The 24,537-nt window shown below is 40.8% G+C and overlaps 1 protein-coding gene across 16 annotated transcripts in view; it reads right to left on the bottom strand.

Moving 5' to 3' along the window:
- The window catches only part of Celf2 (CUGBP Elav-like family member 2), a 539,378-nt gene that overhangs the window by 316,465 nt on the left and 198,376 nt on the right, over positions 1–24,537 (bottom strand). For 6 of the 16 annotated variants that reach the window (XM_059263528.1, XM_059263537.1, XM_059263527.1 and 3 more), the window contains exon 1: positions 2,006–2,111. The exons of 8 other annotated variants lie outside the window; for them this stretch is intronic. In XM_059263528.1, coding sequence (XP_059119511.1) covers positions 2,006–2,079 — 74 coding nt within the window. In that variant the 5' untranslated portion in view covers positions 2,080–2,111. Of the gene's footprint in view, positions 1–1,495; positions 1,619–2,005; positions 2,112–24,537 lie in introns of those variants that run through there. 2 more of the 16 variants (XM_059263524.1, XM_059263533.1) reach the window with 2 other exon arrangements.

Genomic DNA, 24,537 nt, shown 5'->3' with positions numbered 1-24,537 from the left:
ACCACTAGCCCCCAAACACAATCTCTAACATGAGTTAATTATACACTCTTGTGAAAAGTATGTCTCAGGACTGTGGAGATGTATAATCTTGGAGACAAACAAGAAAAGTGTCATTTGCAAATTCTTTTTTTTTTCTTAGTTCATTTAGCTGACAAACACGGAAAACAATCTGGGGTTGATTCCAAAGGCTATCGTTTGGAAATCATGAACTTTGGGAAGGAAAGTGGGGTAGAAGTCATATTAAGATTCATATTTTTTAAAAAATCCATGGCTGAGATACAAAGGCTCTGTTCAGAGCTAAGAGTCTGAACAAGCCACATTCATCTACCAAATGAAAAGGAGGAATTAAATTTTCATAATCCATAATTTAATTGACAAGAGACTACATCTTTCAGAGGCCATTAATGCTTTAAATTCATAGAGCATTCACTAGTTCGATGTATCATGTCACTTATGTAGCAGGTGACCATAAATTCAAAATCATCATCAATCCAACTCCTTGATTCAGCCCTAACGTTCTAGCATAATAGAGAAAAATATGTAAGACTTGCAAAGTAACTCATGTGCAGATATGGATTATGTGTGTGTAAGGTTTATATTTTAAGAGGAGGACAGGATAGAGATCTCTTAAAACTATCATGAGAATATTACTGATCAAGATTAATTTTTCAGAGAGAAGTGCCAAAAGGGAATTCGATATTTTAATTTGTTATCTGATTATCTCTGAGACAGTGAACTTGACCGTGTCCTCTCAAGTTAGCAGACCTAACATCGACTGAAAAGACAATTCATATTTAACAGATTCTATCACCTTTATCTCCCACTTGATTTTTTTTTTTTAAATTCTAGGGCTTCAATAATTGGCCACTGTGGAGTTTCTCAAGATTCTCAACTCATAATACTTAACATACCAGAAAAAGAACCTAGCATCACAAGGGAAACTTAGCTGCCAGGGAAATGGATCATAAAGCCTGGAATGGCCTGAGCATTTTGACGACTACCATAAGGTGCCAGAAAGCATATGGATGTTAAGTCTCACAGTGGAGAGAACAGGAAAAAATTGTACATTATCTTACTGACAGCAGCAGCCCTCCTCTTCCCCCCCCCTTCCCCGCTCCGCATCCGATACACTATCAAATACCTCACTTGATAAGAGAATTAGATACATCCCATGTCTCAGAAGGACACAGACTTTTCCATCTCTCTCTGGCAATCCTTTCTCTATCTGGGGTTTCTTTACATAACATGCCAGAAATACAAGTGGATCCTACTGAGATTCCTGAGCTAAAGAGAGAAACTTCCACACGAAGACAAACCAGCCAGATTTAAAAAAAAATTATACATAGTTTCCTTTACTCGCGGATCCCAGCCCTCTACTTGTCCCAATAACCGTTCTATCCTAGTTTGTCGACCCGTAAAACCACCAGAATCCCATTAATTATTAAACCACAGACTGCCTATCAGACAAAACCGTCCCGATTACGTAAAAAATTACCTCTAATTTCTGCAAGAGAGTACACCTGGCTAGTTTAAGGGGTCTGTAATTATCCTCTTTCTCTCTCCTGTCCTCCTTTCTCCCATCTCAGGACGGGAGTGCAAGAGCCGGGGGATGTTCCGCCGGGCCACCCCGCATTTCTCATGACACGAGCGAGCGTGCAAGGCAGCACGCGCCCGCCCCTCCCCGGACCCCGCGCCCCGCGCCCCCGCCGGCCCGTCCGGTCGCAGGACGCCGCACCCAGCTCGGGCTCCGGGACGCCGCGCGACCTCTCGCGGGTTCCCCTCCCGCCAGCTCCGCGCCGGCACGCCCGGGGCAAGCTGCCCGGCTCCCCCAGCTCACCCAGCTCGCCCGGCTCGCCCCGCTCTCCCCGCTCGGCCCTACGCCGTCCCGGCCGGCCGCGTCCTCCGAAGAGAAGACGGCCAAAGGGAGGCGGCCCCCGCTGCCTCTGAGGAGACGACGCCCCGCTCGGCCGCACGGCCGCCGCACGGCCGCCCCTCGGCCACTCACATTCTGTCAGCCACGAGCAGGCGGCCCTCGACCATCATGTCCGGGAGGAAATCCAGCTTGAAGGCAGAAGTCATGGTCTCAGCGCACGCAGCGGCAGCGGCGGCGGCGGCGGCGGCGGCGGCGGCAGCGGCGGGGGGCTGTGCGCGCGTCCGAGCGGCCGCGGGCGGCGCGAGACAGGCAGGGACAGGTGCGCGCGGCCTCCCCGGGCGGCCGCCGAAGCGGGCACTTGTCACATTCTCTCCCTCGCGCGCTCCACCAATCCCCTCCGCGAGCCAGCGCCGGGGCGGCCGGGCTGCCGAGCGCCAGGTGCGGCGGGCGGGGGCGGAGCTCCCTCCCGGGGCGGCCGCTCCACGCTTAACCCCTGCGGGCCCGCCCGCTCGGCCCCGGCGGCGCCCCGGCCTCCCTCTCTCTCTGCGCACGGCCCCACCGGCCCGGAGGCGCCCGCCGAGCTGCTGCTGCCGCCGCCGCCCTGTCCCCGGCTCGGCGCCCGGTTCCCACGGCCACGCGGAGTGCGAAGCCGCGGGGAGACCCGTCCCCGCGAGTGACCTCCCTGCCCCTCGGGGGTGGGGGAGGCTGGCCGGCCGCCCCTGGGACGGGATCCTCTAGCTGCTCCTCCAGGCGAAGTAACTCAGAGAAAAAGGGCCCCGAGTGACACGTGAGGACAAACGTGCCGCCTTCGGCAGCTCCTTCAACACCGAGAAATAAGAGGGTCTTAAAACAAGGAGAAACAGCCAGACATCGAGTTGTTTGGGTTTTTTTTTTTTTTTTTTGAAAACGGGTGAATTGCAAAATTGGCGTTGCCCATGATTTAACACAAACGTTAAAAGCCAATCCTGTGACTTCGTGGCACACTTGAGATTTGTGGAAAGATAGAATACGAGGAACTGAGAGAAAAAGCGACAAATGAATAGATGCTTAGCAGAAGTTTTCAAGAAAAGTAGTTTATAACGTGGCTTGCTTGTTTGGTTATTTGGGATAAAGCAAACTTTTCACGGTGTAGACACACGTATGTTTAATTTCATATTCTAAGTCAACATCATAAATTGCACACTAGACACTTTATAGTTTACTTTTTGTGGTAATAACTTTTTATTCCACTTTCAAATGACATGTCTTAAACTTTGAGGTAATGCATATGTATACACTAAATATATGTGTACATATAGGCATATGTACATATAATAATACATAGTATGGATATATTTTATGGTTTTGTTTGAATTTTTATTTCTATTCAATGCTGTTGTTATTCTAAAGAAAACCAGAGCATTGTACTGAGGAGCTGGGTTTTTTTTTTTCCCCACTCCAATCAAGGAATGCCTGGATTATGGTAGCCAAATAGTTAAACTAAGTGAACAATAGTTAAATTTATCAGACACAATATAAAGAAAGGATTTAATTTTTCCTCATCAATTTCTTGTATGACAATGGAAACTCTCCTTAGAGATTGTAAGACAAAATAGTTATGTGTCAATTTTAAATCCAGATGGGATAGTGAGCAATATGGGGTAGCAGACCTGTGCTATTCAGTGAAATCCACACAAACAAACTTAATTGATTCGATTTCCCTCTTCAGCTGAACAACCTGTCTGGCTTTTAGCCTCCTAACTGCAAGGTAATTAAAATGGAAGAGTTGATGAACTTTTGCCTTTCTGGAGGAGCCAGGTCCCAGTTTATAATCAATTCACAGACAACAGCATCAAACATGAGTTATTAGAACAAAACCATACCCAGGCTTTCCCCCTAATTCTAACCTGCTTTTATTCCTTACCAAGCTATTGCCAGCTACTTTTGAAATTATTTTACAGAAGTAGTTAGCTGAATAACTGAAGACAAATCTTGACAATTCTCAATCTATTATATTATTTGCAAAATCCTGAATGCATACCATAAGCGACTGTATAGTAAATTTAAGATAGATCGAACAAAGCCAACCTCCCAAACAAACAAAACACAACCACACTAAAAAGAAAAGCATTTTCAAATCAGCTACAGAATAAAGCTCCACATGTACCTCTATTCTATAAGGTAGAAAGGGCTTCATCAACATATACACTTCTAAAATATTTATTTTCTCTTTAATTGCGTGTGAATTAGTTAGACGAAGCTGTAGGGAAGCCCTCTTACTGACTTAAGCCTTCTCAGCAGTTTGTTAAATTCTAGCCTCAAATCCCTTGAGGCAATAGTGGATTCAAAGCAGCTTTTAATCATACTATAAGGAGGGTGAAGTAGGATGTAAGTAGGTCATAGGGAGAGAATTACAAGTGCATAGGTTATTGCCTTATTTAACAACTACAGTGTAGCATGCTTTTCAAAGCACATTTGCTTTGGCCATTTGATGTTAAGCAAAACCAGGGTCAAAAATAAAAGAAAACCACACTACATGGAATATGGTGATGTGAACCGAGAAAAGCTTACAGAGTGTAGCTGAGTTTAAACACTCTGGCTGGCAAATACACAAATAATGGTGTGATTGCATAGGCACCTGATGGAGGAGCCACAGGGAAGCAAAATGTGCACACTCCCCCACCTAACAGGTGACGCGTAAGTCTTCCAATGACAGCTTTTATTTCTCGGGTCTGTTCGGTTTCTATGATCACATCACATGCATGCTGCCCACTTCTGAAAATCAACTTAAACATAAAAAATAAAATACCCAGCAAAATAGCTCTTGAAGAAAAGCTTCAATTTCTCACTTTGCTGCTTTGGCTGGAAAAAAAAAAAAAAGAAAAAAGAAAAAGAAAAAGAAAAAGAAAAAAAAAGCCCACACCAAAAGGACTCAAGGAGGATCCTTTTTACATTTCCATACAGCAGTGAGCCATCAGGTATCATGTTTTGGCAGTTAAAATTAACTGGCAGACAGCTTCACTGGGCCACAATCAAACACTTGGTTTCAATGAAGAGCGATTTTCAAGCCAAGGATCTTATCAAGAGCAGTGAAAGGGGACGAGGACATTAGCAGGGTCTCTCTTGTGGACATGAACTAGTTGGTGACACCACCTTGTGCAGATATCCCTGGGGACCAGGCTAGCAGGAACAATGAAGTTTCTTCGTAGTTTTAGCTCCATTGGAACAAAACCTTAAGCTCTTCTCTATCCCATCCCCCTACCTCCCCTAATTGTCTCCTTTTTTTAATCAACTTGCTATTCATTTCCCAAACAAAAGGCAATTCAAGAATTGGAAGCACTTCAAGGGAAAGTTTCTGAATGACCTCATTTTATATGAGGCTTTCCAAGGCAAGGCACACTGTGCTGTTTCAGCTCCCCTTTCCCTCCTCAGCATCCCATACCGTTTTGTCCAATGGCCATTGTTTGAGCACTGAATTATCACTAGTGTTCAAAACAGCTCTCAATAAAACAGGGTGCTAATAAACGCGTTGCACATAAGAGTGCACATGGCTTAAAATGGAAGAATCCTTTCCCTGCCACTCTAGGCAATGAACCAGAATACATTCCACTGACTGAATCTTTCAACATTTTTTTGCAAAATGCATACTAGGATTTGAAAACTGACACCTGACAGGCCATGATTAATGTTCATAATAAAAGAAGTTTATTTTCTTCTTCTGCAGATAACGTTGTATAAGACAAATTTCTATCTTTTATTATTCCTATTCTTAACTCCCCACGTAATTGTACCTTTAAAAGCATTAGCCATCAGCAATTAACAAAGATCTGTTAGAATTGTTCGCTGGACGCCAAATGCTCCATTTTAAAAAGCATTTCTTTACTACTCTCACTATTGGCTGCTCAATACAAACCAAAGGCCAAAACATCTTTTTCCTATCACACTTTTGAATTCAAATTTTATTAACATAGTTGTTTCAGTTAAAAAAAAAAAACAAAATAACAAGCCCAATGTGCTCAGAGCCATTTGGAGCAAGAAATGCAGGCCTATTATGAGATTTTCCATCATTTCCAGGCAATAAACTTGAAATCCACATGAATTTTAAGTACCTGAGAGAGTATCTCACTTCATGGGCATGTTTTATTCTTGACTCACTCCAGTTTTCGATAACAACTTACAAAAATAAACAATGATTTAAAAAAAAAAAAACGTTTTAAACAACCCCAAACAAGTCCTTAAGCAATACATTATAAATATAGCTTTTGTTCCATAAAGGTCATCACTTAAGAATAAACTTATCACTAATCATAAATCTAAAACTATCACATCTGTTCTCCCCATATTGAGTGCATTCTTATCACATTCCTACAACTAGACAGGTAAAATTAAATACCCATGCAGATGAAGTAGTTATTAAACAGTCATTTTACATTTCTAAGGGAATATAAAATAGTCTATCTTCCTGGAGAACAGTGTCCACAATGTGGTGCAATCTTATTTGTTGTGGTTGCTGTTGTTGTTTTAATTTGTTTTTAGTAGAGCCCAAATGCAGCAGGGTGAATTTCTATTCCTTCTGAAGAGGCCCTTCAACAGAAGCTGCTTCTTTGTATACCTACCTTCGCACTGGAAAATGAGATGCCCCTCCAGGGCTGTCAGGAGCTCCCATTCCAAGGGCAGAGAATGTTAACATCCTGGGTCTTTCAGACCCAGAGCTCAGCCATCGCCTCATTTCCCCAACTAACCTGCCCCTTCCCTTTTCTCCTTTCTCCATTCCACCACTCCTGCAGCCTTTAATCTTTCCCTGCTCAGCCTTCTCTTCCTTTCCCTGATCCCCTTACTTTTTCTTTCTCTCTTTCAAATGGGAACTAGACAACGTCTGCACTCTCCTCTACAGCTGTGTGCCTGAGGAGGTGGGTAGCTACCAAAGTGGAGAGAGGAGCTGGCCGAAGGGTTACTTATTTGTACCAGAAATCAAATTTCACTTGCCTTGACCAAGGCTGGTTTCTGAAGTAGCAACAGCTGTCTCTACAGGGAGCAGCAGGATTCCTTTCCAGACACTGCCAGGAGGACCAAGGGGGAGGATGGGAGATTGTATACCATGAGGCAAGAAAATAGGATGTGCACATTGGGAAGAGGTCTAGGGAAGGGGTGGGGAGAACAAAAAAGGCTTCCCTGTCTAGCGTGGAGATTTGCACATGGAAGGCATTGGAGGGACTAGGAGTAGCCTTTGAAGGAATGTTCCAGTATCCTTTGGAAGTTACCGAGATTTGTCAAATGATACTCGTGCCCTTATCTGGTGCCAGCCTGGCGGCAGGAACAAAATTTATACCTATTAGAATGAAGTTTCTAATTCCCTCCCAATCCACCCATCAACACCCCACCCCACTGAATGTTTCCCCTAATCCACAGAAAGTTATCTGACTCTCTCCCGAGTTGTCAAATTTTCAAAAGGAGAAGTTGCTGCTCGACAAAGTACAACAGCTGAGCAGCAACAGCTGGGAGGGCGCAGTTGCCGACATAGCAAGAGGTCCCAGGGAGAGCAGGAACAGGTGGGCACGAAGTAAAAAGAAACGGACAAATGCATGTGGGAAGCTTTCGGCTTGGGCACGACTGAGGCAGATCTTATCCGGAGTCAAAATCTCCAAGGAAAACGGCAATCGGCCTGACTTGTCTGAGGCTCTTTTTTTCCTGAGCAAATACAACTGGAAGAAGACTGAGGATTAAGAGACTAAAAGGTTGGGTTTCTATGAAATAAAGCACACGAATCCACTTTACTCACAGTGATAACTGATCCCCAGCAAGGACATCTGGGCTCCTAAGATCAGAAGATACCTGCTTTGGTGTTTATAGATCAGACCCTTTAGGACCAATAGTTCTTTCAAACTGAGTAAAAAGATAGTGAGATTTAAAGACCAAACCTGTTGGATTCTGAATTTCGCTTTGTCAAAGAATTTGATGGACACTGGGACAAAGTCATTTAATTTTTCTGATTCATCAGCTAGACCTTTGTCTTATGTGTGGCCGTTACTTCCTAGTAGAGATGAATGGATGACAACTCAAAGCTTGTCATGATCCTCAGATAAGTATAATGTGTTAGCCTAATTATTACTACAGTGATTATATAACTGAGCAATTAAAATGACGTGTAGGTTGAAAATATATCAAGCAATTGAGATCAGGAAAAATTTCCCACTATAATAATAGTTCAAATCTGGAGCCACTTTGATTCTATAAGAGAAGTTTTGGAAGAACCCAAATGACTATTTAAATTTGCTTTTGATGGTAAATACTAAGTCTATTAGAGGAATTGTTTTCTTTCTTTCTCTTAGGAGAACCACACAAAATCTTCATAGAAATTTTGCTATTTCATGGAAGTAGTCTAACTGTCTATCCAGGATGAATATAATGTGTATGTCTTCTCTCTGTCTTGGCTCTTTATCTCTATTGTTGAGTGTAAAGCTGTTACCTAATCCTCAAGTCTCCCAATTCTCTCTTACTAGTAACAGCTACATTTGCCCTATTTTAGAGGAATATGGAAAGAAAGGAAGAGAGATGAAACTTTGGGAATTGAGGAAGAAAAGTGGCTAAGCTCGGGAGTTTGTTTTGCTTGGTTTTAATAACAAAGATAGACATCTTCTTTACTTCCTTCCTTGTTTCTACCTTGCACATCCTTCACAGCTACATTCACCTCCGATCTATGTGCATTTTACTGTTAATCCTCCTCCAGACATCGTTTTCTCTTTCTTCCCCATGCATCTTGGAGCTATTCGATGGCCAAAGAGTGTCTTTTTTTTTTTTTTTTGGTTTTTCAAGACAGGGTTTCTCTGTGTAGCTTTGCGCCTTTTCCTGGAACTCACTTGGTAGCCCAGGCTGGCCTCGAACTCACAGAGATCCACCTGCCTCTGCCTCCCGAGTGCTGGGATTAAAGGCATGCACCACCACCGCCCGGCCCAAAGAGTGTCTTTTATTGAACACTGTGTGTTTGTTGTTTGATTGGTTATGACTAAAATATGACATTTTTTAAATTCATATTTTAAATCCACGGTGCTTTAAAATTCTCTCTTGTTCTTTCCAACATCAGTTGCTGTTGTGTGTATTAAAGCCCAAGAGAAATGAGGCATGGAATACTTCCTTCTGAGACTTCATGAGTGCCAAGTGTGGTGACATACTCCTATAAATCCCAGTGTGTGGGAGGCTGAGGCAGGAGGATATGGAGTTTGAAACCATCATGGGCTGTATATGAAGATCCTGTCTAAAAGTACAACAAAGACCTTATAAAAACTAAGGTAAGCAAGTGAGAATTCACAAGCAGTGATGCTTTCAAACAATTTCCTTCCTTATTCCCTTAATCCTTTCTCCTTTATTGTTGGTCTTTTTTTCTTCTGGCCCACAAATCCTACACTCTCCCCAAAATTGACGCTGGGAAGTAAGTAAAGTTAAAAGAACTGTGATTCAGGAAGAACTGAATAGCTAAAACCATTAGCTGTGACTGGTGTCTTGATTAGATCTTGAGTAATGAATGGTCCACTGATAAAGTTTCATCAATGGCAAATGAAATGCATGTGCCAACCAAAATATATGGTGGGAATGCTGCAAAATAGGTTTTAAGATGGCAAATATCTGGGGCTGGACAGGTGGCTTGATGGTTAAGATCACATATTAATCATGTACAGAACCAGAGTTCGGTTCCCAGCACGCTATTTGGGTGGCTCACAACCATCTGCAACTCCAGCTCCTAGGTACTCAACGCATAACCACATATGCATATACCCACAACCCTCTCACATGCACATACCCATACTTAGAATACTCATATACACAATTAAAAACAATACAAACAATTATTTTTTTAATGGCACATATTACTGGGCCTGGTAACATAGGCCTGTGATCCCAGCTACTCAGAAGACTGAGTTGGGAGGATCAGCCTGGGCTACAGAATGAGTTCAAGGCCATCCTGAGCAACTTAGTGAGATCCAGTCTCAAAAGAAAACAATAGGTGTGGTGTAGAGGTTGTTGGATAGTGTGCAGTGATAGAGCCCTTACCTACCATATTCAAAATCCTAGATTCAATTCACAGTAACAGGAAAAAAAATTGAGAAGCAAATATCAAATTGTCTCCGCCCAGAGAAGGAATTTAGGTGAGCCTTGAGTTGTAGTCCTTTCCATTATGATCTCTATGACTAGCTGTGTGACTTTAATATTCTCTCTCTCAGTTTTTCCATCTTTAAAATGGGAACAACTATAAGAACCACTTTGGTATCTATGAGAATTACATTAGATGATATGAACAGAAGCACTTAATGTAATGCCAAACAAAGAGCAACTAACTGTAAATAAGCCTTAATTGTATTCTTCCTATAATAGCATCTCATATCCCAATCTTTGTCGGAAACTAAAAATGGCAGTTGAGAAGAGAGAAAGCCAGACTTAATCTTATAACGTTAAAGTTTCAATGATGTCTCTAAAGCGTGATGCAGATGGAAGAGATGGGTTACTGTTTATGAAGAAAGGGGACTGGAATGCCATTCAAGGAAAGGAAAGGAATGGTAAACAGTATGAGACCTGTGGCCCTTTCTTAGGACCAAGATTTCTGGCTTCCCAAGAAGGTGAAAAAGTGTGGGTAGATTTATACAGAGACCACTCACTTCCCTGATAGAAGCCAGCATCACTTCTATACAGAGTTCGTACTGATTGCAACTGCGAACTTTCTCAAGATGTAGATAAAAAATAAAAAAACAAAAACCAAAACAACAAAGCCCATGAATCTCAAGTGTACAGTGAGTATGCAAAGCTCCTCTTTGCAACCACAACAAACTTTGTTGAGTGGAATAATTTTTACAGGTAAATTCTGATTTTTTTTTTGTTGTTGTCATTTCTTGGAGACATTCTGATAGTTCTGCTTCATAAACTCCAATGATTCATCCTGATCCTGTGTAGCCAACAATGGGCAGATCAGCCTGAAGTGTGCCAAGGCAGTAGAAGCTCAAGCTGCCCTCAGGATACATGTCACTCTGGTCCATCCTCTCTACAGACGCCACTTCCTGTTAACTTAGTTTTGACATACAGGGAAATGTGCCAGGGTGGGTCACAAGGAGAAAAGCTGTGGAAAAGATGAGCACACCCGTATGTGATAATTTCTAATGCCTTTCCATGATGCATGAAGGTATATTTGGGAACAAAATAGACTTTTCACCAGGTCAGACTCCACCAGCAGCAACTCTGAGTTGAGTGGAGCTCAACACACACACACACACACACACACACACACACACACCACCTTTGTTGCATTGTGCCATGTGATTGTAAAGGCACCCCAGCTCTCCAATACTTCTCTTTTTACTCTGAGTGGGCCACAAGATAATGCCTCATATTCTCACATTCTCACACTACTTCTTTCTCTGACAACCTGTTCCTAATGCCAGCTGAGAAAAATGCCACAAAATTATAATTTATTTCATACCACCACAGCTTTGTCTTTTCTACAAAATAAAAATCACCTTATCTCACTCAGAAAAATTCGCAAGTCCAATAATTAAAGAGGCAATCTGTAGTTTCAGGAAATGAGAAAGAAGAGTCTCTCCCTGGCCACCAAGTCCCTTGGGAATTAGCAAAATAAAGAGACTATGTGAAAGCTGTTCAATGCAATTCAAGAAGACATTACTGTCACTAAGTGGACTTGAACTTGTCACGGTGGTAAGAAGGGTAAATAAATATAAATGCCACAGAACAGAGATTCTGCTGGGCAAACTGCATTCTGTTCCTAACTTTTATTCAAATATCTACATTACAAAAAGATTGGACATTTCTAATTTCATCACTATCATAGTGATAAGAAATCAAGTTATGTCTTTCCTTACAAATGTTGGCACCTTCCACACTGAGCAATCATCCCCATGTCCCATGTTTCTCTTTCATTTCACCTTCCCTCCATCAACCTGGGTGTTTCTAGGGCTGTGAGCAATGAACTTTCCATCAGCTACATTTTCACCTAATTAACCCCCCTGATTACAATAATTAGTATTGATTCACTCTTTGAACAACTTCCCAGGTATTCAAGCACAATTCATACTTGCTATAAAGTTCCAGATATGAATATTAGTCAGATGCTCTTTGTCATTTTTCTAGTCCCCAAAGGATATCTTGCAATTTTAATCCAGTCATGTAAAAAAAAAAAAAAGAAGAGCCAATAAAGAAATATTGTCAGGTTCCATCCTTACAAAGAAAAGAATTTTAATACACGAGAGGTTATAGATCGTGGTCTGTGGTCTGCTGAACACATTTATGTAAATATTCCTGAGGTTCCTACATAAAGGGGCTCGGGGTGCAATTGTTATTCTCCAGTGAAAGAAACCATTTTACCAGTTTGAATCTCTGCCTACTCCTTTTCTTCAGGTCTGAGGTTATAATTAAATTTTATTTCTACACTTGTTTAGGTTACCATCCTGGAAAATCATTGCCCATGGAGTGATTAACATGATACATTATCTTGTTACTTTTGTAGATATGAAAATGGACAAGTTTGCCAACTCTTGACAATATACTTTTTCTATCAGCATAGAGAAAAACACATTGTTCTGTATGATGGATGCTGGAATTGCATGTTGGGTGGGGGAGAGATTTGGGGCCCCAAATTCTGGAAACTCATGATGTATCAAAGCACCAGAAAAGGGAGGAAAGCAGAATTTCCCCTGTTTCCATCTTAACTGTGAGCACTCAGAAATTTAAGTGAATATATCACAGTTAAATAATTACCAATTTAGAAAACAAAAATTCAACACGGTGGTCTCCAAGTGATTTCTTTATTTAAATGAGGTCCTGACAAGCATCTAGCAAGCATGGAAGACTACTTTCCTCTCAGACCACACACACACACACACACACACACACACACACACACACACACGCACGCACTGATTTGCAACCTGTGTTTTAGATTGAAAATTTTCCCATGAAAGCGGAACCTGGGTGTGCTGGTAACAGTTGGTTAGCCTCGGATATGAAGATTCACCCATTACCTTTTATGAGCTCATCCTAAAAGCAATTATTGGTATACCCAATGCAAGGAGCAGTTCAGATCCCATTGGAACTAAGGGAACATAACAAGCATGCCTTTAAAATCCACTCTATTCACAATGGATAACTTAAAGAATATTATTACATCGCACACATATGCTTTGGGTGTACCTAAGCTCTGAAAATATTACCAGCAGGAAATCTCAACTTGCAAAGGCAATTCTGGGTAACCGAAAACATTTATGTAAATAATTCTACCTTAAGTATTTAATAACATTTCACCTTAAGTTAAAAAATTAAAATTTGTGTCCAAATCTAAGGAATAACTGCTACTTCATAACTGTATTTTTATGATTAATATATACATCTTCTTCCTTATTGAGAGGGATCATCGTCAGTTTGAACTAAAATCTATCAGGAAATATTTGAAACCAATTTTATTCATTTCAACAATTCCCCTTTTGTTTCTCAAATTAGGCCCTTAGTCTTATTCTATGAATTTGCTAATATATATCTAATATATTGATCTGGCACAAACAGTACATCAAGCAAAGCACTAAAACATTGTAAATATATATTCTTCATAGACATCAACCTTAGGAAGAGGATTTTCATGAAAGTCAATTACTTATTATTTTACGATCTGTTCTTTTTACATCTAATGTGTAATAAAAATGGTTTCAACATTTGAGAAGTTTGAACCAGATTTTTCCATGTTCTCTTCTACAGTCTCATAATTTTCACCTTAGACACCAGTGTTTATCTTATAAAATGAAGGGCATCTGAACAGGCGTGGAATACTTGCATTGCACAGAAATGCATTTTATAAGAATATAAGCATTAAGTCAGAGATCAGTATATTCCACCAAAGTCTTTAACACAATGAAGTAACAGGACAATAGTTTGTGATCAAAATTATAAAGGCAAAAGTTCTTACTTGTCCTTGGATTTCTAAACTGTTTATCTATGGATGTCAAATGGGAAGCTAAAAGCTAGGAATGCTGGTTACTTAAGCATTAAACATATCCCTGTTCACTTCTCTTTCATGCTACATTCCATAAGTCCTCGAAAAGGGCACATTTTAAAACCCTAAGCATTAAGTACAGTAGAAGCAGGTCTGATCAACAAGGCATTTGCCACAATGATAATAGTATTACAAGCATTCTCAATCAATAAGTTTTCTTTCTGTAGTTAACAGACAGACAAGCCATAAATCTCTAACTTAATCCAGCCAACGTAACAGCAAAATGCAAAAAGCTCCGAGAACGGTAGATAATAAATTTTTAAAAGCATAAAACCACAAATAAGCAGACCCAAAGCTCTTCACTCTGATAGTCCATACAAACAAGATTATAGGAGATAAAAAGGGGTGTTGAGGAACACACACACACACACACACACACACACACACACACACACACAGAAAAAAAAAAAAAAAAAAAAAAAAAAAACAGTCCAGACATGCATTAAGCTAGTTTGACAGCTCCATTGTTCGACCGGTCCCATTGTCAGACCCAAAGATGTATTCAGTGCTACAATGTCTGCTAGCAAATAAACAAAAGACTGCATTTTAAAAAGCAAAATGCCAATTCTATCATAATTCTCTCTCAGCTTCCCCAAAGGTCAGCTGTGCCTCCTTCTTGGTCTACGATAGAACCCCAACACCCATGCAGGAAGCAGATATCTGCTTCCCCACACATGAAGACCCAGGACGCCATGCATGAACAGAGGTCTCCAAACAGGTACACATTTTGGCAAACAGGATAAAGTGATCCAAACCTGATAATACGGGAGGACTATTTAGGTCGCTAAGTCCAGATTAGAGTGGTATTTGGAACGCAAGTCTAATATGGAGTCTCCTCAGCTCCTTTTTCGGTGATTATTCCATGCAGAGTGCATAATAATGAAAGAGGCTTAGACATTGCAAAGGAAAAGACGAACCAACAGCCAGATTCGGAACCTTTAAAACATCCACTGGCTGCTCATAGATAGCAGGGAGCAAATGCATGGTCTGCTTTCAAAAGGCAACTAGTACACATCCAACTCCCTCACAACAGTCCTTTTCCTTTCTCTCCCTGGCTCTCTCTCGCTTTCTCTCTCTCTCTCCCCCAATCTCTTGGTCTCAATTTCATTTCCCCCTCTCTGTTCAGATTCTTTTTTCCTCCTCCTTCTCTTCTAAGATAAGGAAGCTGCTTGATTCAGGGCAAGATTAGTGTCTCCACCAGCTTTCGGAACTAGAAAAGCCTATATTAAAAACAAAGGACCCAACAACATACCTTAAAAGCAGCTCCTCATTTCTCATAGTAACAGCGGATTTGGGACAGCGCATGCTTTCTACACTGATAGTCTCAACAAAAGCCAGTTCAGAAGTGCGCTCAAACATCAATGCCACAGTCGCTATTCACTAATGCGCCCCCTCTCCTCTCCTCTCTCTCTCTCTCTCTCTCTCTCTCTCTCTCTCTCTCTCTCTCTCTCTCTCTCAATCCACTCTTCTCCTCTCAAATGCTGAATAGTATAGAAAAGGGCTCCTGCAGACTCACTAAGAAGTAATCCTCTCCGACAAGTTATGTTATCTAGGAATGTTTTTGCACTAGTGTGCTGTGTCTCCTGTAGAGAGCTTGTTTGCATGCACTCAAAGCCTGGCTGGTGTTGGTTCTCCTAATTACTGTCTTAAAAACTAGAAAGATTTTAAGCAACTCGGTGACCTTTTATTTATATATATACATTTAATGGCAAAATCAATCTGACAGTTTCACTATCAGCTATCAGCAAAGCATCACAGAGAACTGAGATTTGAACAGTTCAGTGTGCTCAGAAGGATTTTTGCCTCTCTTTTCTGGGACACTGCATTCACAGTTGGATTCATCTGTTCCTCTTCTCTTGTCCTCAGAAAGAGTGACAAGGTCAAGACCCTTAGCCCCACCCTGGATCATAGATGCAGAGAACAGAGACAGGGAGACTCTGAAGTGTTTTAACTCTGTGCACGCCAGAGTTCCTATAAATTAGAGCTTCATTCACCAGAAACAGGACATCAAGGAAGCAGGCAACACAAAGATTGTTTGGTCATATGGAATACCTAATCAATAGATATAACTGCTTCATCCCCAAAAGGCCTATGAGTGGCTTTTTTTTCCAAAATAAGAAAGTTTGCTACTCTGCTTCACTATATTCTCAGGGCTTTGCATGTACAGTTGATCAGGGAAAATACATTCCCCTTTCTGATTATTGGAATAGGAAGAATTCCATGCATAATTAGCCAAGTCAAATAGCAAGTTAAACACACACAGAGAGAAGACACAATGCTACTGAACTGAACAAGTAGTCATCCAAAGGGCAAGTTCAAACGTCACTCCAGGGGGTGCATACTGACCTTGGAAGTTGAAAACACTCTCAGCTTGTATAGAATAACCTAGAACATTTCAAAACAGATCTGGGTCAAAAATACTGGTGTGAATCCTGAATACCCATTCCTATGTGACATCAGCACAAAGTGTATCCTCCCTAGTAAAATTCTAGACTTGGAGGATAAATGAGAGTGGAGAAAAATAATGGTGGGCTCTGTTTTGCCACCTATTTGAAAACCTGAAGTAATATACCCAATATCTTGCAAAATCCCTGACTTTTGAACTTGGTCTTAGTTCACAATAGGAACATGGAGATTTGGGGAAGGGATTGAGGAGAAAACTCTTTAGTCTCTGCTACACAGTAATCTTGCTTAGTGTATCAGTTAGGCCATGAAAATAAATGAAAGGGTAAGTCAACTGCCATTACCATTTCTACCCATCAATAAGACATGGTGAACCACTTGACAAAGGTCAGGTCCTGAAACAAGAGCCTTATCGTGAGGACAACTCAATTTTTACACATCTTTGCTTCATTACAGTATATGAAAGTCACAGAGTAAATATATGAAAATGATAATCTTGCCAGGAAATACTATCGTGTGAAATCCACATGTTCCTTTGAAGTAGGAAAGGCACCATGTAAATGAACTTGGAACCAGAGAGACCTTGGGGAACTAGAGTGTGACCCTCTTCCACTTGCGGCTTGTGCTGAGTGTTGGGGCAGAAGGCTCTTGACCTCCTTTGCCCTGTAGTTAAATGGAGCCAAGGAACGCTAATTTATTTTAAAGTACATGAAGAGCCTATAATAAAACTGGGTATGTTTGGTCAGTGCAAATATTAATAAAAGTGGAATGGTTGCGTGGACATCTGGCATGAGTTTATCTGATAGGGAAGGGTAAAAATCCAATGCCCAGGCTGATGCTATGACAGTTCATGCAACTCTCCTTACATTTCAATAAATTATGGACCAGAATTGAAACAAACCATTAAATCTTTCATATCTACCCACTTCCTTTTTAGTCTTGAGTCCTAAATAATGCAAAAGTTACTGAAGTAAGGGTTACTACTTATCCCAATTCTACTGAGATGACAGACTGAAGACCTTACACACTCCAGTACATGTACTGAATATGGGATTATAAAATGAGTGAATAGAGCATGTATGCTATTTGTAATATTTGCATACTGTATAGGAAGCTTGTAACCCCAAGTGTACACTGAATTAACCTCTGCTCTTCCTTACAGATCCAATAGACTGTCTTGACTACTTTTATTGAATATTGATCCAATGAATATTTGTTAGTAAATGAATACCCTTTTAACCATTCAAACTGGGGAAAGAATCATTTTGTTTTCAAAATATGTGCTTTTCTTAACAAATATGAAAAAAAACTCCCATTTTAGGCGTGACTTGGCATAGATGACAACACAGGAAAGTTCCTTTCACACTACTGTGCTCTAAATTTCAAGGTCTCTTTGTATTTAGCCATCCCACAACATTGATAAGGGTAGCATAATGTTACAGTCCCACCTAAAAAGTTCAAGTGCAGAGAGATTGAGTGACTTGCCTACAGAAATGCAATAATGACCAAGTCTGGGAACTCTATCTACTGCACCCTTGCCACAGAGCTTGGCTTCTGGACACACTAGGCGGGACACGGCTTTCAAGGAACGTTTAGTGTAATCAATCTGACGCTTTCTTAATGTGATCATAGCAGCCTGAGAGGAAAGATAGTAAGTTAATGAAAACTTAGTTAAAGGGTTGCTCCTCTGATACCAATTTTACATCAGTTCATTTCAAACTTTATTCCAATTGAAGATTAAAGCCACACAGACTAAGCACTCTTGAGGGCAAATTATTATTTGGGTCATCAACAATAGTTAATTTTAACAGTCTTGATTATTAAATTAGGTTTGTAGGGGAAATTTGTTTGAAAGAATTACAGCGGCAATTAACAAGGAGCCACAACAAAAACACAGATTGTTTCCATGCCCTCTATATTCAAAAAGACAATTTCACTTCATAAATTAAAACTTTAGCTAAGAATACAAATTTGGCAAAGGACAAAGTAGGAAAGTGTTGTGATGTGGGAATATTGGTGAGAGCTGAGAATCAGCCAACTTCTTGATCTTTCTGGATTTGAACTTCTCAAAAGTTTTTTGAAAGGTAAATTATATGTGAGTTTATTTCTGTTACAATTTCCAGAATCAAAAGCGAAATTTTCACATGCCATATTAATGACTCCAACTGCTTTCCACCTTCTGTGCCTTGTCTTTTCATTTTAACACCTGCATTTCCAAAGTAATAAAAAGGCACCATTTCAATAGGCTTGTAGAATATGAAGAGTGATAAGGATGTGGGGTCTCTACAGAACAAAATCCTTTGATGAAAGGTTAGAACACTACAGAAACCTAGCCTACCTCTCAGATCCACATCCTCAAAGGACAGTCTTGAAATGCAAGGGCACCAAGAATACCAAGTATATTTGGCTTCGAGTTTCCGGTGCTAAGAACTGCCAGGTGTGTTACTGGGTATACACCAGAAGGAGTCTAAGCCTGTGCACTACAGAGATACTTGTACATGCATGTTCATTGCTGTACTTTTCACAATAGTTAAGACACAGAACTAGTCTAGATGTCCGTCAACAGATGGATGCATGAAGAAAGTGTGGTATACACAGACAATGGAGCTTTATTTAAGAGTAAAGAAGAATGAAATTATGTTGTTTTTCAGGAGGATGGATGAAACCAGAGACCACCCACTTAAGTGAGATAAGCAACACACAAACATCCTCTGTTTTCTCTCATCTGCTAAATCTGGATTCAAAATATATATTTACATGCATGTGTACCTAAAGAACAACACGTAGGTGAAAATAGAAAGGAAACAATGTAAGAGAAAGAAGAAGGGGTCGTAAGGGAGATAAAGGGAAGAGAAGAGAAGAAATGGGAGGAGAAATAAAAAAGAAACAAAATTGCAAATTTTTTCATATGGGAATCATATTCATATATATATATACACATACATACACACCCATATGTGTACACATATATGAGGTGATGTAAGAAAAGGTGATTAGGGGGCAAATATGAGCAAAGTATAATGATACTTATGGATGAATGTGTCATAAATAAAGCCATTATTTTTGTACTCTTACTAAACAACTAATCCAACAAAGGAATTGGGGAGTTGGGTGGGTGGCTCCGCTGGTAAAGTACCTTCTATGCAAGCATAAGGACCTGAGTTCAGATCCTTAGTGACCACACACAAGCCAGGCCCACTGGTGCATACCTGTAAAACCATCACTGGAAGTATGAGGAAGCAGAGACACGTGGATCCCTATAGCTTGCTGGCCAGCCACTAACCAACTGCTGAGCTCCATGTTCAGTGAGAAACTGTGTCTCAAAAAATAATGTAAAGAGTAACTGTGGTAAACACTCGATGTAAACCTATGGTCTCCACACAATTGAGCACACACATATGAACATGTACATATAACACACATACAAATACAAATGAAAGAATTACTTGATCTTCATAAGAAACACTTTGCAAGCATGAAGATCTGAGTTAGAATCCCCAGCACTCACATAAAATCTGGGCATGGCTAGACATGCCGGTAGCCCCACCATTTAGAAGTGGAGACAGGAGTATCCTGGGAGTTTGCTGTCCAGCCAACCTAGAGGAAGTAGCAAACTATTGAGAGACCCTGTCTCAAGGGAATATGGGTCGAGGATGATAGAGGAAAACACCTGAAATTCTTTTCTGGCTTTCCATGTGACTGCATGGGTATACAAACACACACACACACACACACACACACACACACACACACTGTATATATGTATGTATATATGAAACATACCATATTTCTACCACAGATGGAAAGAATACACAGAAAAATTTCAAAGTAAATATGAAATAAATGACTAAAGTTTAAAAGAAATAGATTTCCAGATGCCAAGTACAGTGCAAACAATATGTTCTTAGTAACATTGATAAACACATGTGTAATTTGTTGTGTGCAAATAGATGTAGTTTCTTTCATTTCTGCTGCTATTGAACAAAAGACACAGGTTCCTTTGACTTAAAGCTTGCCAACCTCAGAGACAAAGTTTTTGTTGGTGTAATGGGGGCCAAGCAGAGAATTCAGCTCGGAGTGAGCCATGGATAGAACTAACAGAATGCTACAACCCTGTTCATTCAGACCCCACTGCTCTCAGCTGGCTTGTACAGAAGAGGGGTGGGTGTGGGACACATTCAAAGCCATAGGACATAGGTCTGAGCAGTCATGCCTCAATACACAAGACTGACCGTTGGTCCAAAGTAAAATCACAGTAGCTTGGTAAAGCAAATGTTTGATGGTATTCTGAGGAATTGTGTAAGAGTTCCCTTCAAAAGGAGTGCTCACTAATTATCTCCAACTCTCACGTGAGAAGCAGGTGGCAGCCATCTCAGTGACAAGAAGTGGCTTGAATTCCAAATGGGTATGCTTTCTCCAAGCCATGGGACCATTTACTCATTTCAAAATTGAAGATGCTTACTGGGGTGAATAGGGCAGGTGGATGAATAGTTAGCAAGAATAACTGTAATGCCCCTTAAGATAAAAGTGTTATATTTATCAATGAGTGTGTGTCCATAATAAACCATGAAGTACTTAGGACTCCTAGAAGTCACTTAAAAATAGGTAGTAGGTAAATCTCACTTGAAAATAGGTATGAGATAAATCTAAAAGGAGATATTATAAACTGATAATGGCAGCTTGCTGTAAATGAAAGCAGACATCAAAACTTGGAGAACTGTGTCTGTCTACTGAGGACAGAATGTAGAAGATTTTTCATTTACATCAACAACCATAAGTAGCCTAGTTAGTAAAATAACTGGCTGTGAAATCTTACCACTTAGCAGACAACATTTTCACAATGAAGTAGTCATTTTTGGCCAAATGATTTGCCAACGGTAAGCCTGGCGCAAATCTATGGGAGAATGTCTTTAAGCTAGGTGGTAACAATTGCATGAAAACTATGACAAGTACATTCCTAATATTTGTATCACATTGGTTTATTTATATGAATGTGCTCACATATCCATGCATGCACATGTACACTTGTGGAAGTGTACATGTTCTTTGTACACTTGGGTTCTTCCCTTCCACTGTGTGGGTCCTATAGGTCAGACTCAGGTCATCAGGCTTAGCTGCAATTCTCTTACCCACTGAACCATCTTGCTTGCCCCATGTTTGCTCTTTTTAAGCAAGACATACGCATAAGCAACTGCTTTTCTGCTTGTTCAAACTGTCAAGTCAGAGGCCCAATGCAATGTGGTCACTATTCATGCACTGTAAAAGGGAATGTAGATTTTACTGCACTTGGGGAAGCCCTCTCTCTCGGTGATTTCCATTCTAGCAAATGCAGAGAGGTAAGCTGCACATCATGAACAAAGAACATTAAACCAATATGGTCTGGGGAAGATGGTTTTGAACCTATTACAATGCATTTATACTTGTCAGAGTAGCAGGGTGACTCTAGGGCTACTTTTCTTTCTGTGGCACCTTCTGAAGATACCGGCTTATTTATTATTTGTTCCTCCTGTCTGAATTTACATCACTTGAGATCAAGAAGACACTCATTTTTTTCACCACTATAAAACACAGTGGAGCCTAGGGTGGACACTTCATAAATTCCTGTCTGGTGGCTAGAGTTCCTGCGTAGTATTCTCCTGATACATTGTCTACTCTCACTGGGTGGCTCTTATTTTATACTATTTCTAAAAGTCTTGTCAAACCCAATGAAAAGTAGCTACTGAGTCATTAGGCAAGAACCTGAGAGGTCCAGAAGATTAGGAAGGTCCTGTTCCTAACTTAAGGACTTTCATGTGCCTAGAGCTTGGATCCTAAGGTTTTTGTTTTTTTTTTAATATTTGTTTGAACTTTGGTTTTTATTATATTTTCATTTATTTTGTGTCTGTGCATGAGCCTGTGCTTGTATGTGTGTGGGTATGTGCTGACCACAGCACACAAATGGAGATCAGAGGAAGCCTGTGAGTCAGTTCTCTTCTTCCAACATGTGGGCCTCAGGGATCCAGCTTGGGTCATCCTGCTTGTCAGCAGGTGCCTTAACCTACTGAGCTATCTTTCCAACCCAAAGCTCTTTGTTGTTGTTCTTTTTGGTTTTTCAAAACAGGGTTTCTCTGTGTAGCTGTGGAGCCTGTCCTGGAAATCACTCTGTAACCCCGGCTGGCCTTGAACTCACAGAGATCCACCTGCTTCTGCCTCCCAAGTGCTGGGATTAAAGGCGTGCGCCACCACCGCCTGGCCAACTCTAAGTTCTTTAAAGCAGCTATCAAGAGGTAAGATTCTATATTTCTTTCAGTGCTTTCTATAAATGTGGGTGTTTGGGATTTGTTAAATTGCAGGCTGATGAGACTAGATGAGACTTTCAGAATTAGGGCAATGGGAGTGGAAGGGTAGTTTGGGTACTATCTTGACAAGAACCCGGCATCTTTGTAGGCAAGGAAGAAGAATTAGAAGTTAGACTGCTTTTTCTCCTCTCCCTTGGTTCCCAAAGTGGGTATGTTATACACGTCTAACTAGTTAGTTGTGATACAGCACTAAGTGTTGGTGGCCTCAGCTCAATTCTTTCCGTGCATCTTATATTCTGGCTCCTTTTCACTTCACTGGCTTCCACAGCAAATGGCATTCTTACCTGTTCTTCCTGCTGTGGAAAACAGGGCAAGCTATTAATTGCCACGAACCTTGCCTGAAATCAGTTCCTAATGAATCATAGCCTTACATTTTAAAGGGTTTTACATTGGATGCTGTTTTTCTTCGCTGGGACAGACATGTAATGTTGTTTTGAGTTCTTTATTACCATTAAACATATTAGTATAATTAGGGTATATATAATAAATGTCTTAAGAACATGATTAAGTCGTACTTCAAAAGAACATTTCTGACAAGTTAAATAGAGGTCTGGAAGTAATGAAGACAGGGCAGAGAGCAGTTAGAAGCTGAGTGAGAGAGGCTACTGATTTCATGCTGGAAATTTGGGGTAAGAAGGCACAGAAAGTTCTGGGCTCTAGAAAGAAACTGTTTCTACTTGGAGTCAGAACCAAGAACAGGACAGAGAAGGAAGCAGTTGGGAAGTCCCTGTGCAGATAAGAATGGGCAAGGCTTTGAGGGAGGTTCTTCCATGAATTGGCCACTGTTTATTTGCTAGGCCTGTGCAAGATGTTTCACTAAAGATCAAATCACTAATTCCAGTAAATACAAAGTATCATTCTACAACTATGAAGAGACTGCTTGCTTTGGAGATTAGGAAAACCCCAAGATAACAAGCCTGATCAACAGCACAGGTGGGAGTGAAGCCTAGTTCTTTTCCCAGTTCCATACTACTTACTTAGCAGCTACAGAAAGGAGAGTGCTCACACATCTCTTTAGTGGCAGAGTCATGATACAGACAGCTGAGCAGGTGGGAAGAGCACAAGAGAGGAGTTGAAGATAATGCTGATGTTTTTTCAGCATGGGGCATTTGGCAAATCATGCTATCACTAACTGAAAAAGACGATGGACACACACACACTGAAAATCAGGGTAGATAAGGAAGTTACTTTGATCCACTGAGCACAGACTGAGCTCAGGATGCCCACAGGCAGATCTGGGTTGAGGATGCAGTTAGCAACATGGTTGTGCATGAGATCAGCCAGGAAGAGAACTGAGAGCGAAATACAAAGAACTGAATTAAGATCAGAATCCCAGGTGAATCAACAGTTGAGGAAGAATTGAAGGAGGATGCTTCAGTGAAAAAGAGCTAAACATATTGCGAAGATACTTAGACCTAGTTGGAAGGTCTAAGTATGGACTACATTAAAAGTTATTAGTTAACTTAAGCTGAGTGTTAACAGGAACTAAGTATTTGTATGCTAGATGGAAAACAAGCAGTGCAAATAAAAGAGTGGAGTTTCAAAAGCCAATTGGTAATTGGAGTAATAATGAGAAGGCAGCCTACTTTGAGCTGGGAGCAGGCTACTTTGTACCCACAAACTTGCCAAGAAAGGAGGTAGAGGCACACTACAGGGCCAAAGTAAAATTCTAGCTTGACTAGACTGTAGCCAAACATTCAGCTGCTTGCCCTAACCACTGAGATAAATATGAATGTGTTGAGCGGTCCTCCACCATCTCTTCCAGTATGTAAATAAAAGCAGTCGAGGTGAAGGGGCTGAGGCATTCCACTTTCAGGATAGGAGGACAATTGTGTATAACCAAAATATATGCTTCTGACAGGCACGTGGAAGCTCATATTTAAAAAAAAAAAAGCAATAGTAAA

Source organism: Peromyscus eremicus, chromosome 5, assembly GCF_949786415.1.
Source record: "Peromyscus eremicus chromosome 5, PerEre_H2_v1, whole genome shotgun sequence".
Taxonomy (NCBI): domain Eukaryota; kingdom Metazoa; phylum Chordata; class Mammalia; order Rodentia; family Cricetidae; genus Peromyscus; species Peromyscus eremicus.
The sequence above is the reverse complement of the archived record's forward strand: the minus strand, read 5'-3'. Positions and strand labels throughout refer to the sequence as shown.